General features: G+C 39.0%; 4 protein-coding genes across 4 annotated transcripts; 3 read left to right on the forward strand and 1 right to left on the reverse strand.

Moving 5' to 3' along the window:
* The first annotated feature begins 164 nt into the window (after positions 1–164).
* On the forward strand, positions 165–6,298 carry LOC106371785 (importin-5-like). Its single transcript, XM_013811888.3, has 20 exons — positions 165–1,502; positions 1,651–1,854; positions 1,936–2,040; positions 2,131–2,196; positions 2,280–2,444; positions 2,608–2,682; positions 2,779–2,933; positions 3,221–3,356; positions 3,440–3,509; positions 3,615–3,742; positions 3,813–3,869; positions 4,142–4,327; positions 4,423–4,515; positions 4,684–4,769; positions 4,861–4,927; positions 5,007–5,073; positions 5,161–5,297; positions 5,400–5,491; positions 5,597–5,663; positions 5,764–6,298. The coding sequence occupies exons 1-20, from the start codon at positions 285–287 to the stop codon at positions 5,923–5,925; spliced, it is 3,336 nt and encodes a 1,111-aa protein (XP_013667342.2). The 5' UTR covers positions 165–284; the 3' UTR covers positions 5,926–6,298.
* A 249-nt stretch (positions 6,299–6,547) lies between these two features.
* On the forward strand, positions 6,548–8,029 carry LOC106371786 (ethylene-responsive transcription factor RAP2-11-like). Its single transcript, XM_013811889.3, has one exon. It carries the CDS (start codon positions 7,265–7,267, stop codon positions 8,027–8,029), a length of 765 nt encoding a protein of 254 aa, XP_013667343.2. The 5' UTR covers positions 6,548–7,264.
* Positions 8,030–8,119: 90 nt separating this feature from the next.
* LOC106369784 (tubulin alpha-5 chain) lies at positions 8,120–10,135 on the reverse strand. Its single transcript, XM_048743122.1, has 5 exons — positions 9,882–10,135; positions 9,595–9,809; positions 9,324–9,523; positions 8,743–9,251; positions 8,120–8,656 (listed from the first exon to the last, which is right to left on the reverse strand). The coding sequence occupies exons 1-5, from the start codon at positions 9,992–9,994 to the stop codon at positions 8,341–8,343; spliced, it is 1,353 nt and encodes a 450-aa protein (XP_048599079.1). The 5' UTR covers positions 9,995–10,135; the 3' UTR covers positions 8,120–8,340.
* A 4,120-nt stretch (positions 10,136–14,255) lies between these two features.
* On the forward strand, positions 14,256–16,217 carry LOC106371787 (tubulin alpha-5 chain). Its single transcript, XM_013811890.3, has 5 exons — positions 14,256–14,517; positions 14,590–14,804; positions 14,890–15,089; positions 15,162–15,670; positions 15,743–16,217. The coding sequence occupies exons 1-5, from the start codon at positions 14,405–14,407 to the stop codon at positions 16,056–16,058; spliced, it is 1,353 nt and encodes a 450-aa protein (XP_013667344.1). The 5' UTR covers positions 14,256–14,404; the 3' UTR covers positions 16,059–16,217.
* The last annotated feature ends 127 nt before the right edge of the window (positions 16,218–16,344 follow it).

Raw genomic sequence — 16,344 nt, forward strand, 5'->3', positions numbered from 1 at the left:
TTGGTTATATCAATTAATCATCCCACCCTCAAAATATACAGCTAATGACACCTATAATTTATTTCTTTCCTTTTTCCCCTAATTTAATAACGGGCTATCCCCTCGGCCCACCTCCAAATCACAAATAATTGAAAAAAAATGGAAACAAATATATAATTATCTCTTCGGAAACCTCATCGCCTCCTCGTTCAGCTTACTCTCTCTCTCTCTATAGACTCTCATCCTAAGAGGAGAGAGACAGCTTTTTTCAACCCTAGTTTTTCCCGCCGCCGCCACCTGCCACAATGGCTTCCGAGCAAGCACAACTCGCGATGATCCTCGGCTCCGATTCCGCGCCCTTCGAGACCCTCATCTCCCACCTCATGTCCTCTTCCAACGAACAACGCTCCTCCGCCGAGGCTCTCTTCAATCTCGCCAAGCAAACCAATCCCGATACCCTCGCCTTGAAGCTCGCTCACCTCCTCCAGCTCTCCCCTCACCCCGAGGGCCGCGCCATGGCCGCCGTCCTCCTCCGCAAGCTCCTCACGCGCGACGACGCTTACCTGTGGCCGCGTCTCTCCCTCCCAACTCAATCCTCCCTCAAATCCACGATGCTGGCGTGTATCCAGCGCGAGGAGGTCAAATCGATCTCCAAGAAGATTTGCGACACCGTCTCCGAGCTCGCCTCGGGGATCCTCCCGGAGAACGGGTGGCCGGAGTTGCTGCCGTTTGTCTTCCAGTGCGTGTCGTCCGATTCGTCTAAATTGCAGGAATCGGCGTTTTTGATTTTGGCGCAATTGTCTCAGTACGTTGGGGAGACTCTGACTCCTCACATCAAGCATCTACACGGCGTCTTTCTCCAGTGCTTGAGTAGTAACTCCGTTAGCTCAGACGTTAAAATCGCTTCCCTCAACGCCGTGATTAGTTTCGTTCAGTGTCTATCGAACTCGACCGAGCGTGATCGGTTCCAAGACGTTTTGCCTGCGATGATCAGGACGTTGACCGAGTCTCTTAATAACGGCAACGAAGCCACCGCGCAGGAGGCGCTAGAGCTGTTCATCGAATTGGCGGGAACCGAGCCACGGTTTCTTAGAAGGCAGCTGATCGACGTTGTTGGTTCGATGCTTCAGATCGCTGAGGCTGAGTCCCTCGAGGAGAGTACGCGCCACCTGGCGATTGAGTTTCTGGTGACTCTCGCTGAGGCACGTGAGCGTGCACCTGGGATGGTTAGGAAGCTTCCTCAGTTCATTGACAGGTTGTTTGCGGTTCTTATGAAGATGCTTGAGGATATTGAGGACGATCCTGCCTGGTACAGCGCTGAGACTGAGGATGAGGACGCTGGTGAGACGAGCAACTACAGCATGGGGCAAGAGTGTTTGGATAGGTTAGCAATTGCTTTGGGAGGGAACACGATTGTTCCGGTTGCGTATCAGCAGTTCTCTGCTTACTTGGTTGCCTCTGAGTGGCAGAAACACCACGCTTCTGTGATTGCGCTTGCGCAGATTGCTGAAGGTTGCTCAAAGGTAGAAACTTTTTTCCCTTTTTTTAGTCAGTAGAGTTTGATTGTTTTTGCTTTCAGCTGATTCTGGAATGACTTCTCTGGCTAGGACTTGCCAAATACTTACATCAGTTTGGGGTTTTTTTCATTTTGATCGTGGAAATTTTATGTAGGTGATGATCAAAAATCTTGACCAAGTGGTGTCCATGATTTTGAGCCAATTTCAAAGTCCTCATCCCCGTGTAAGATGGGCAGCAATAAACGCGATTGGTCAGTTGTCTACAGATTTGGGTCCTGATTTGCAAAACCAACATCATCAGATAGTGCTCCCTGCACTTGCTGCTGCTATGGATGATATCCAGAATCCGCGAGTGCAGGTTGGATCCCCGCTAACCCCGTATATCTGATAATATAATCTTCTGACACTTTCTAAAGCAGTTTGTTGTGACCACATGTAGGCTCATGCTGCTTCAGCAGTTCTCAACTTCAGTGAAAATTGTACACCTGAAATATTGACACCTTATTTAGACGGAATAGTGAGCAAGTTGCTTGTGCTACTGCAAGTAAGTCCATTGTGCAACCTTTCTTGCAATAAATAACCTAAAAGTTTGCGCTCAATGATTGACTCTGGATAATAATGTTGTTACAAATAGAATGGCAAACAAATGGTGCAAGAAGGAGCTTTAACAGCTCTTGCTTCAGTTGCTGATTCATCGCAGGTATATTTGAAGAAGTTATGTTGTATTGTATTTTTTCTTCTCCTCGAGTTCAGTTCTTGTTCTGACATTATCTAAATTTGTAGGAACACTTCCAAAAGTACTATGATGTTGTCATGCCATATCTCAAAACTATTTTGATGAACGCAACGGACAAATCTAAGCGGATGCTTCGTGCGAAATCCATGGAATGCATCAGTCTTGTTGGAATGGCAGTTGGAAAGGACAAATTTAGGGATGATGCTAGACAGGTACGCTTATGTGCATAGGTTAAATTAATTTGCACGTACTTTGAATATTTATGCTATATGCCGGAATCCTATTGTTGTGCTTCAGACTACTGTCTGCAAGGTTTCTATATAATTTTCATCCTATTCATCTGTCGCATGAAAATATTTTACATGTTCATTCCAGGTCATGGAAGTGCTTATGTCATTGCAAGGGTCTGAAATGGAGGCAGATGATCCAATAACGAGTTACATGTTACAGGTGATTCTGATTACAATATGCTAAGCCTATATTTTATTTATAAACTTATATAGGTAAATTCACTTGCTTACATTTAACTTGCTTATAATTTCGTAGGCATGGGCTAGGCTTTGCAAGTGTCTAGGCCAAGATTTCATCCCATACATGGATGTTGTGATGCCTCCTTTGCTGCAGTCAGCTCAACTTAAACCAGATGTAACAATTACATCTGCTGATTCAGAAGATGAAGCAGATGATTCTGATGATGAAAGGTTTCCCGTTCTTCTTTACACTTCATTTGATTTTCTGATGTTTCTGTACCCTGCTGTTATTAGGCTGTATTGCATAATATATTTTTTCCTGATAAAGGGATGAGTAATCTCTCTGTATTGTTTGAAGCGCAGCTTTCCCTGTATAGTTTTTTTTTTTGCCTTAAGATATGTATTATTGGTGAGATTCTGTCTCTATATTATAATAATAAACCCATAATCGATGGTCAAATAGAGGGACTGTGAGTGCGTATTGCAAGGAATTTTACTAATTCTTTCTCTTGATGCAGCATGGAGACCATTATACTGGGAGACAAAAGAATAGGAATCAAAACGAGTGTCCTAGAGGAAAAAGCCACAGCTTGTAACATGCTTTGTTGCTATGCTGATGAGTTAAAAGAAGGATTTTTCCCCTGGATTGCTCAGGTTAGTATGGTTAAATAACTCCAAATTTCATTACTACGGGCTATTGTTCTTGGGACTTGGCAGACTAAATTTGTATAATATAGGTTGCACCTACACTGGTTCCTTTGCTAAAATTCTATTTTCACGAAGAAGTCAGAAGAGCAGCTGTGTCAGGTTGGATTAGATAATTTTTCTTTCTAGCTATGCCGGAACACTGTATCCAATATTTAAATTTATAAAGCACAATTCTAATGTATTCGATATTTTTTTTCTTTCTAGCTATGCCGGAACTAATGCGCTCAGCCAAATTGGCAATAGAACAAGGAAAATCTCAAGGACACGATCTATCCTATTTGAAGCAGCTTTCTGACTACATTATTCCCGCCATGCTGGAAGCTTTGCATAAAGTTAGTGTGAATTCTGTTCATTTTCTTTCTTTCAGCTTTGATCCATGTCTGATTATTGAATTTCATGTAGGAACCGGATACCGAGATCTGTGTGAGTATGTTGGAAGCCATTAATGAATGCTTGCAGGTAACTTTTTTTTTTGCAATGATTGTTTGTATTGGAAAGCCTGTAAGACATAGACGACTTGTTTTTCCCCCCGACTTTATCACTTGTTCAATCGTACTGAGCATAGAGTATCAGTACTGAAGTTGCTTTGTTAGCTGGCCTTATTTTCATCCTTTCTTGCTTTGGGGTACATGATAGAGACTTATTTTGAACAAGTCTTTATTGTGTGCCTCTTAGAGTTAATCGTAGCAATACATTAGAAAACATTATTATAACCTGTCACTATAATGCAGATCTCCGGAAATCTTCTGGACGAAGGGAAAATTAGATCCATAGTTGATGAGGTAAAGCAAGTTATGACAGCAAGCTCTAGTAGAAAGCGAGAAAGGGGAGAGAGAGCTAATGCTGAAGACTTTGATGCTGAAGAGGGAGAGCTTATTAAAGAGGAAAATGAGCAAGAGGAGGAAATTTTTGATCAGGTTAGTTTTCTATGATTCACCCTTGCCAAATTGAAGCTTAATAAGTTTGCTATCCTAAAGCTCTTCTTCATACTTGATACTTTGTCTTCATATAGGTCGGTGAAATATTGGGAACACTGGTTAAGACATTCAAGTCTTCGTTTCTGCCTTTCTTCGACGAATTATCCTCTTACTTAACTCCTATGTGGGTAAGTGGCCGTCTTTTTCACCGGTGCTCCATGATAATTCTTAGTGGAGAACTGCTATAGTCGAAGTTATCTTCTTCTTTTTTTATTATAGGCAGAAGCTTGTATATACCTTGTGTTTTCTGTTTTGATAGTGATTGTTGGTTTTGGGATTTGTATTCGTTGATTCAGGGAAGGGATAAAACAGCCGAAGAGAGAAGGATTGCGATATGCATCTTTGATGATGTTGCAGAACAATGCCGTGATGCCGCCTTTAAGTAAGGATGTGCATTCACTGTATCTTTGTACATTGTACGTTATTAGTATTCAGTGTTCTTATGTGGCTTTGTCCTGATATGTATTTGGCAGATATTATGATACATATCTTCCATTTGTACTGGAAGCGTGCAATGACGAGAGCCCAGAAGTTCGACAGGTATATATCCTGCATTTTTGCTCATCTGGTGTTTCTGGAACCGTATACCAATTTATATGAAATCTCTTGTTTGTTTAAGGCTGCTGTTTATGGGCTTGGAGTTTGTGCTGAGTTTGGGGGATCTGTTTTCAAGCCTCTTGTTGGAGGTACGTTATACATCTACCCACTGGTAGCCTTTCGGGTTTAATCCATGCTTTGCAGCTATATAGTAACACATGTTTTTGTTTCAACAGAGGCTCTGTCAAGACTAAATGTTGTGATACAGCAGCCAAATGCTCGGCAATCTGAAAATGCAATGGCATATGATAATGCTGTATCCGCTGTGGGAAAGATCTGCCAATTTCACCGTGACAGCATCGATGCTTCTCAGGTAGCTTATGATAGTTATCGGCAGCTGCTTGCTCCGCACAAATACATGTGGTTGGTTACTTTTGATGACCAACAAGTAAACTTTTTATTTGTGTTATATTAGGTACTTCCTGCGTGGTTGAACTGTTTGCCTCTTAGTAATGATGTGATTGAAGCCAAAGTGGTTCATGAGCAGCTCTGTTCAATGGTTGAGAGGTAAAAATCTAATTGGTTTAAATTCTAACTTTTTGCTTAGACGTTTTCTGTTTGCGTTCCGTGTGACTGACTGTCGCAAACGGCTGATTGATGATAAACTTGCAGGCAAGATGTGGACCTGTTAGGCCCCAATAACCAGTATCTACCAAAAATCTTAACAGTATTTGCTGAGGTTTGTTGTTTACGCTCCTCATAAACATGTTGTCATTAGTTGATCTTTGCATCGTTGTACTCGTAAAAGTCAATGTGTATGTATGTATTTGGCTGGGCAGGTGCTTACAAGGAAAGATGTGGTGACAGAAGAGACGGCGGGTCGTATGATAAATATAATAAGGCAACTTCAGCAAACACTGCCACCATCGGCATTGGCCTCAGTATGGGCATCATTGACTCCCGAGCAGCAGGTCGCTCTCCAATCTATGCTTTCCACCTGAACCCATTCCAAATCGGGTCTGATTGTTCATTTACTACAGTGTCTTTATTTTCCACCACAAAGCGTCGTCAGTTTTGCATTTTTTTTCACCATTTGTTTTTGGGAGGGATGATGAATGGGTCTATCCTTCATAAGTCATGAAATGAAATATCTTCCATCTTTAAGGGAAGGAGGGAAGAGTTGTCAATTGGGGAATCTGGGTAATGATTCCCCAATAAAACACAAAGGTTTGGTGTTGTCTTGGGTTTTTGGGGAGAGGGATGAAGTTTTTTGATGCTTATACGTGAAACAAAACAGAAACAAAGTGTCGATTTTTTGAATTTTTGTTTTTTTGTATACAATGAGAATTTTGGAGGAATTATTCTTTTCTCTCATTGCCATTGTTGAAAGTTGATTTCTAGTCTTTTGCTTTCCTTTTGTTGTTATTGCGAAGTCGCTGCATTAACAAAATATTCGTTCGAAAGCGAAGTTTAAGACAACATGGTGTCGGATTAGAAACTGGTTGTTCTGCCACATACAAGCCACCCTGGTTTCTATGGCCTGTAATGGCGACAATTGCTAAAGGATAGATGTGCCATGAAATGTATTAGACTTTATTTACGTCACTAGAGATAGATAAACATTATATTCGGTATTTGATTTGATGTAACTTGTATCGTCAGTCAAATGTGTTTTGCATACTAAATATCTCAAAGAATCTTATCGATAGGTGAAGACTGTCCCGGTTGATATTTACTAGAGATTTAAAACAAACCGAGTAAAAGGAGAGCTTTCAGTCGCACTACAAAAACCGCAAAAAGAAACAAAAAGTGGAGAAGTTCCGGCAAACTGCGAGACTTTAAAACAAAGTTAAGACAAGACAACACTAGTTCACTCTTAATGTTTTCAGGGAGACTTCTTTCAGGTAACAATCCATCAGCGACTCTTGCATGCTGCTTAACGCCTCAACAACCAGCACCATGCTTCTTTAAGTGTAGATTTTGGTCGGCTTTGCATTTTAAAAGTCTCTTCTTTTCTTGGTGAGGCTTCCCTCTACTTACCAAGCCTTCAAAATCGGACACATCATATTTGGTTTTGTACATTTCTTATATTAAGAAATTAGAAAATGCTGCGCACGTAATTAATACATGGAACCCACATAACAAAAAAAAACTCTGAATCATTCTGAAAGAGTACATCCATCACTAAAATAACCAAGAACAAATCTTCAGAAAGACGAGCCACCCACTAAGACTTGACCTCAAAACATACAAGCACAGAAATGAAAAACTTAAGTACATCCCTATAAATACTTTCATATCTACTACTTCTATTTACAGATTCATACCACAACAACAAAAATGGAAAATAAAACAACTCAAAAGCAGAAAACAAAAGAGAAGAGCAAAAGTAACAACAAGACCAAGTTCGTGGGAGTTAGGCAAAGGCCATCAGGAAAATGGGTGGCAGAGATCAAAGACACGACACAAAAGATACGAATGTGGCTTGGAACCTTTGAAACCGCAGAAGAAGCTGCTCGAGCCTACGACGAAGCTGCCTGTCTCCTACGTGGTTCCAACACGCGCACTAATTTCGCAAACCATTTCCCAAACAACTCACAGATGTCTTTGAAAATCAGAAACCTCCTTCACCAGAAGCAGACCATGAAACAACAACAGCAAAAACCAAAACAAAACAAACCCGTCTCTTCCTTTGCAGAATGTAGCATCAATTACACTTCCAATGCTACTACTCTCACCTCCACCACCACAACTACCACAGTGTTGCCGCTTAATAACGTGTACCGCCCTGATTCATCGGTCATATCACATCCAGAAGCCGACAGTGTCCAGCTTCCTTACACCTGGCCCCTTGTCTCTGGATTCAACCATCATGTTCCGTTAGCTCAAGGAGGTGAAGAACCACATGGACATCTCAACAATCAAAACTCAACCGACCAACATTTGGGTCTGGCTGACATTGAAAGACAGATATCAGCATCACTATATGCAATGAATGGAGCTAACGGCTACTATGACAACATGAATACAGAGTATGCGATCTTTGATCCTACTGATCCCATTTGGGATCTCCCTTCACTCTCCCAACTCTTCTGCCCTACATGATATCATTCTAAATTTCCTTGTTAATTCATGTTATTTTGGATCCATGAATGTAAAGTAGAACACATCTCTACAATGTCACAAGACTGTACCTAAAGCAAAAAAATGGACATTGTAAGAAGATAATGGAAGGTTTGGTACAACAAAAGGCTTGATAATGAACTCTGGTGTAACTCACAATGGTCGCTTTACCAATGAATTGAACCGAGATAAAAAACAGGGAATGCAATGAATTAAAAAGAAACATGTAACCAACAAGAAACAGAAATCTGAAAAAACGTTTTAGTTGTTCATCGCTTGAGAGAAGAAAGTGGTCAGTAGTCTTCACCTTCATCGTCTTCATCGTCTCCACCTTCAGCACCTACCTCCTCATAGTCCTTCTCCAGTGCGGCCAAGTCTTCACGTGCCTCAGAGAATTCACCTTCCTCCATTCCTTCACCAACGTACCAGTGCACAAAGGCCCTCTTCGCGTACATCAGATCAAACTTGTGGTCGATCCGTGAAAAAACCTCTGCAACTGCAGTGTTGTTGCTGATCATGCACACCGCTCTCTGAACCTTAGCGAGGTCACCTCCAGGGACAACTGTTGGAGGCTGGTAGTTGATTCCACATTTGAAACCAGTAGGGCACCTGCAAAACAAAACCCACCAAAGCAATTGTAATTACAAAAGCAACATGAAACAATAGCAACTTGTTTCAGTTTGTAAGATCATTACCAGTCGACAAACTGAACAGTCCTCTTGGTCTTAATAGTACCAACAGCAGCATTAACATCTTTGGGAACAACGTCTCCACGGTACATCAAACAACAAGCCATGTATTTCCCGTGCCTTGGGTCACACTTGGCCATCATGCTAGCTGGCTCAAACACGGCATTAGTGATCTCAGGTATCGATAGCTGCTCATGGTAGGCCTTTGCGGCTGAGATGACCGGAGCGTAGGACGACAGCATGAAATGGATACGGGGATAGGGAACAAGGTTGGTCTGGAACTCAGTGATATCCACATTGATGGCTCCATCAAACCTCAAAGACGTTGTCAAGGAAGATATGATCTGGGATATCAACCTGTTGAGGTTCGTGTAGGTAGGCCTCTCGATATCAAGGGACCTGCGGCAGATATCATAGATGGCTTCGTTATCCAAGAGGACAGCAACATCGGTGTGTTCGAGTAGAGAATGAGTTGAGAGAACACTGTTGTAAGGCTCTACAACAGCAGTAGAAACCTGATATCAAAAAGATAACGCATCAAAAACAACAAAAATAAACATTTAATGAGTTTCTTTCTCAAAAAGTACCTGAGGAGAAGGGTAAATGGTGAAGCCAAGCTTCGACTTCTTTCCATAATCAACAGACAAACGCTCTAGCAACAAAGACCCCAAACCAGAACCAGTTCCACCACCAACAGCGTTAAACACCAGAAACCCCTGCAAGCCAGTACAGTTATCGGCAAGCTTCCTCACACGGTCGAGACAAAGGTCCACAATCTCCTTCCCAACTGCAATTACACAACTTTCAATCAAACATTCGAATAAGAAGAGACAAAGGAAATGTTTTTTCTTTTCTCACCAGTGTAATGTCCTCTTGCGAAGTTGTTAGCAGCGTCCTCTTTCCCTGAGATGAGCTGCTCCGGATGGAAAAGCTGCCGGTACGTTCCGGTACGGACCTCGTCGATAACAGTAGGCTCGAGATCAACGAAGACAGCTCTGGGAACATGCTTTCCAGCACCAGTCTCGCTGAAGAAAGTGTTGAAAGCGTCGTGCGCAACACCAACCGTTGTATCACTGCCCAATTAAACAAGAGACGGTTACAATTAGGTTCAGAAATGGAGAAATTAGGTTAGAAGATATATAAACCTGGGCATCATGCCGTCGGGCTGGATCCCATGTTCGAGACAGTAAAGCTCCCAGCACGAGTTTCCCACTTGGATCCCTGCTTGTCCTATATGAATGCTTATGATCTCCCTCATCTTCGCTCACACCAGGAACCCTAATTCTTTCGATCGTCTGCTTCGGAGGAGGAGGGAGATGGAGGACAAGGAAATGAGCGGCGACTAGATCTTCTTTTTTCTGTTTTTTTTTTTTCTTTTGGCTCCGTTAGGTTTATATCAATTAATGAGATTTGATAATTCATTGGGGTCCGCCGAGATGTGCCAGCCTGCCTTGGGTCCTACGGTTTCGCTTTTGTCCGATTATGGATTTCATTTCATATATAATTCCCACTGGGGGTGGGTGTCTTTAAATTGAATTAAACAATCATTGTATTAAGTAAAACAATTATAAAGTACATTTTAGTTAATGGAATTATAAACTTCAAACTTGGTAATATCTGAATAACGTTTTATGGTATTTTGTGTTATTTTTGAGGATTTTTTCAACAAATGAAAAGTATCATTTTGGTATCTATCATATCATAGATAGTATTAGTTCATTTTGGCAGCTTTCGTGATCAAGAGAAGCATTCTTTTGGTTATTAAAGATTGTATTTAAGCACTGTCCGAGTAAATCGGGTTCAGGACATATGAATTACTTTGGACGAATAATCATCGAGTTCCATTTGATATGTGTGATTGGAGACAATTATTCTCACGTATACGATAGACGACCAATTAAAATTGAGTGATTATGATAATGAATGCTGATAATTTAGAGATCATCATGTGTATTTACAACAAGGAGTTACACAAGCATTCGACTAACTAAGCCAAATCTACTAAAAACATTTCAAACTTCACTCCATAATTTATTCAAGAATAGAGTTTTGAATAAGAAATGCTTCAATTTCATTCTATTTTTAAGTAAGAAATACTTCAATTTCATTTTATTTTATATATTTTTTGCGCTACATCCACTGTCATATTCGATAATAAGTAAACAAATTTATTTCACAAATGGAGTTATTTTATTTTTTTTGTTTACTACTCTATTTTCACTCCAAAAATAAAATACTATTGGATTAAACTCAATTCAATTATGTAGTTACTTCTAGTTAAAAGAAATTTGAATTTTATATTAGAAATGCTCTAAAACCCACATTCACCAATAGGCTGGATTGATATAAGGTTACCAAGTGTTGAATGAAGCACATGACACAAGCCTTTATTAGACCCAAAAATATGAGCCAATGCAAGTCCATCTCATTAGGTTTTGACAAATATTCATGTATATACGTTTATATATATCTTTTATATATTAAAGCATAAGTAGCCTAGCAAATCAGAATTAGACATGTGGCAAAATATTGAAAACCAAAATTATATTTTTATTTTCATCTCGTTTTTTCATTCTTTTCATCTTCCTTTTTTGAAGGTCAAAATATTGCAAAAAGAAATTGAATTTTCCTTTTCATCACCTTTTGTTGCAGTTAAATTATTCAAAAACCCCACTTCCTAATTTTTCTCATTCTAAGATGATTTCAATATAAAGAAAAAGGGTGATGATCCGCAAATTAAAACAGTTTATATCCGTTAGCTGATTTCAATATATTCTTTATTTTTATATTTATATAAAAACTCTAATATTTGTTCCACTACATCTAGTGCTGGGAATATGAATCATTATCCGCGGGCCCCGCCCCATTTGACCCGCTGCGGGGCGGGTGCGGGTCAGCCAAAATTCAGTGCGGGTATCCGCCAACCCGCAAAAACTAAAAAAAAAAAGATTTTTTTTTTAAAATATTATTTTTAAATAGAAAATTTTTAAAAAATAATTTAATTTTAATTATAAATAGATTAATATTTATTATTTTTAATAGAAAATATTTAAAATATTAAATTTTATTGTTATTTTTAATAAAAAAATATTTAAAATATTAAATTTTATTGTTATTTTAATAAAAAATATTTAAATTAATAATTTTTAATATTATTAGTATTATCCGCGGATCACCCGCGGGTTTTAGCGGAGCGGGTGCGGATTTCATATTTTGTTCTTGCGGGTCAAGCGGGTCAAATTTTTTGAGTAAAAAAAATCAGTTTACCCGCGGGTAGTCTACATCCATGATCTCTCTGTATCTGAAACCATAAATCTTTTTCATTAACTCATAATACCATAAATTCAAGTTCATCTCTATTTGCAGATTAATGTCTAATCAAGTTCTTTGTAAATGTTCCATTGATCCTCTCCACTGTCAAGACTGATATTTTGGATTCAAATCAACATAGTTTCTGGCCAAACAATAGTACAAAAAATGATCTTTAGAACAAATTCTTTTGAACTGAGAGAAAGAAGAACATATATTGCTATGGATGACTGGTAGGCAAGGCAAGCGCACTGCAAACTCTTCATGCTAAAATCATAATTTTTTATTTAAATTTTTTTATGAATCTTTTTTCTTCTAATCATCTTATAACCCTTTTATTTTCTTTTGATGTTTTAGATATTAGAAAAAGCTATACACTGCATGTTGAAACAGGTAATCTAAACAAAATAGGTTCAATAATATTTCAAAAAAAAAACTAAATTAATTATCGATCGGCTGGAATATGTTTTAACCCTTGTGAAGGTGATAATTTAGGGAGCGAGAGTTAGAGAGCTCCCATGGAAGCACAAATACAAAGCCCCTGAGTAACATTAGAAGCACCACAAGAAAATAAGAGAGGAAAATGTGGTGTTAGAAGGCAACAAACGGGTTTAAGAAATTCAGATGGTTGGGAAACAAGAAAGATTCATGTTCAAGAATCAAGACCTAATCTGATCAGGTTGGTTTTCCTTTTTTTATTTGCATGTTTATAATTTTACAGAATTATGGTAATACTAATTTTATTTACACTCAGATCAACATATATATATATATATATTAAATAATGTTACCAAAATTGTAGGTTCTCATAAACAACTCCAAGCAAATATAACATTGAAAATGAAATATAAAAGAATTGTTGGAAAAAACAAAAACAAATATAAAAGAAGAAAGAAAAAGACTTAAAACATTGGTATTTTAACCGTAGTTGTTCAGGAGATCCTTTTCTTCAATTTGTGTTTCATTTGTAATGATTTATTTTGTTTTTAAAAAGAGTTCAGTAATTTACATTCAATTTTTGTTCATGTTGGATTGTTGTTAGATATAAACATCAAACGTTTATTGTTAGATATAAACATCAAACGTTTGTTGTTAGATATAAACATCAAACGTTTGTTTGTGAAATCTCAAAATAAATTTTATTTTGTTATAAATTAAATGTATACAATTATACATATATAAAATGATGTCCGTGCTAACACTAGTATATATATATATATATATATGTTAGGAACACCAATGTAAGGTAGCCTTCAAGTTAAAGAATTGTTCAAGAACTCTCCTCCTTCTTTTTCTGTTTATTTAATCTAACACGTATTTGATTTTGGTGTTCATCATTTATTTTTTTCTTTTTCATCTTTTTGCATAACAAAACTCTTCATGAGCTATTCCAGTTTATTTTTATTTTCTCTCTTGGTTTGTAGTTCATGCATGGAGAAACAACAAGATATGTGTTGCTTGCAGCTCAAAGTTACTAATGCTATTGAATCAGTCCACTTAACTAAAGTGAATAACCATTAATCTTTCTAATTATACTCTGGAGCTATTAGATAGGTAATCCCGTTGACTAGATTAATTCTTCTTACTTAATCCAACTTGATCAATTCATATGGTTTAATTGATCTTTTCCCATTTTCCGAATCATTCGTGTTTTGTCTACCCATTCGATGACTCGATAAGTCAAAACAAAAACGTGAAAACCTTCATTTCAAATTTTGAAAACACAATTTTATAGCGGCATTAATTAATACATATGTAAGTTACTAAACATAGAAAAAAACATTAAAGACTCATAACATGTGCAATCTTTAGAGGATTATCATTTCCGGACAATCACTTGCACAATATCCTAATAAATATAAACTCAATAAATAGTTGAACAACTAAACCAAGAAGATCGATTTAGTTGGTTAAGGTCAATTTGCCACCCCTACCAATACCATAAATCGAAAATTCACAAATCATTTTTAAATTCAATTCCCGTTTTTAACAAATCCGAAAATTGGATTATAGATAAACCGAGAAATGAATCAGCTTTTTTAACACACCCCGAAATTAAAAGAAAGTAACAAAGTAACGGCTAAACCGGTCAGTTCGGTTTGGTTTTTCAGAAGATTCGTAAAATCCGGTATGATACACAAACCGGGTGATACAAATATCTAAGACCCGCCAGATCGAATCTCATGTATATTGTCTAATCACAGTACCCAAGGCAGGCTGTCACAAATTTAGCGGACCCCAACCAATTATAGAAACCCCCTTCGATAAATAATCACTCAAACCAAAAGTAATCAAAAACAAGATCTCGCCTCCCTCCTCCTCCCAAGACGATCAGACCAATTAGGGTTTCTAAGCGAAGATGAGGGAGATCATAAGCATTCATATAGGACAAGCAGGGATCCAAGTGGGAAACTCGTGCTGGGAGCTTTACTGTCTCGAACATGGGATCCAGCCCGACGGCATGATGCCCAGGTTTATATATCTTCTAACCTAATTTCTCCATTTCTGAACCTAATTGTAACCGTCTCTTGTTTAATTGGGCAGTGATACAACGGTTGGTGTTGCGCACGACGCTTTCAACACTTTCTTCAGCGAGACTGGTGCTGGGAAGCATGTTCCCAGAGCTGTCTTCGTTGATCTCGAGCCTACTGTTATCGACGAGGTTCGTACCGGAACGTACCGGCAGCTTTTCCATCCGGAGCAGCTTATCTCCGGGAAAGAGGACGCTGCTAACAACTTCGCAAGAGGACATTACACTGGTGAGAAAGAAAAACATTTTCCTTTGTCTGTTTCTTCTTAGTTAGTGATTATTCGAATGGTTGATTGAAAGTTGTGTAATTGCAGTTGGGAAGGAGATTGTGGACCTTTGTCTCGACCGTGTGAGGAAGCTTGCGGATAATTGTACTGGCTTGCAGGGTTTTCTGGTGTTTAACGCTGTTGGTGGTGGAACTGGTTCTGGTTTGGGTTCTCTCTTGCTAGAGCGTTTGTCTGTTGATTATGGAAAGAAGTCGAAGCTTGGCTTCACCATTTACCCTTCTCCTCAGGTACTTTTAGAGAAATAAACTCATTAAATGTTTATTTTTGTTGTTTTTGATGCGTTACCTTTTTGATATCAGGTTTCTACTGCTGTTGTAGAGCCTTACAACAGTGTTCTCTCAACTCATTCTCTACTCGAACACACCGATGTTGCTGTCCTCTTGGATAACGAAGCTATCTACGATATTTGCCGCAGATCCCTTGATATCGAGAGGCCTACCTACACTAACCTCAACAGGTTGATATCCCAGATCATATCTTCCTTGACAACATCGTTGAGGTTTGACGGAGCCATTAATGTGGATATCACTGAGTTCCAGACCAACCTTGTTCCCTATCCCCGTATCCATTTCATGCTGTCGTCCTACGCTCCGGTCATCTCAGCCGCAAAGGCCTACCATGAGCAGCTATCGATCCCTGAGATCACTAATGCCGTGTTTGAGCCAGCTAGCATGATGGCCAAGTGTGACCCAAGGCACGGGAAGTACATGGCTTGTTGTTTGATGTACCGTGGAGACGTTGTTCCCAAAGATGTTAATGCTGCTGTGGGTACTATTAAGACCAAGAGGACTGTTCAGTTTGTCGACTGGTAATGATCTTACAAACTGAAACAAGTTGCTGTTGTAAACACACTTCTTATGGCATGGGTTTTGTTTTGCAGGTGCCCAACTGGTTTCAAATGTGGAATCAACTACCAGCCTCCAACTGTTGTCCCAGGAGGTGACCTCGCTAAGGTTCAGAGAGCGGTGTGCATGATCAGCAACAACACTGCAGTTGCAGAGGTGTTTTCACGGATCGACCACAAGTTTGATCTGATGTACGCGAAGAGGGCCTTTGTTCACTGGTACGTTGGTGAAGGAATGGAGGAAGGTGAATTCTCTGAGGCACGTGAAGACTTGGCCGCACTGGAGAAGGACTATGAGGAGGTAGGTGCTGAAGGTGGAGACGATGAAGACGATGAAGGTGAAGACTACTGACCACCACCTTCTTTCAAGCGATGAACAACCAAAAATGTGTTTTTTTTTTTCAAGTTATGATTCATGTTTGTTTTATCCTGTACAATTTTCGTTGCATTTGCTGTTATATTTTAAAAAAATCTTGCTTCAATTCATTGGTAAATCGACCATTGTGAGTTACACCAGAGTTCATCATCAAAAGCTTTTGTTGTACAAAACTTTCTTCTTCATCTTCTTGCAAGTGTAAAATATTATCCATCGAAAATATGTTATACGTCCATGTAGTGTTAAGTGTGTTACCTCCTTT

This window comes from Brassica napus, chromosome A10, assembly GCF_020379485.1.
Source record: "Brassica napus cultivar Da-Ae chromosome A10, Da-Ae, whole genome shotgun sequence".
Taxonomy (NCBI): Eukaryota; Viridiplantae; Streptophyta; class Magnoliopsida; order Brassicales; family Brassicaceae; genus Brassica; species Brassica napus.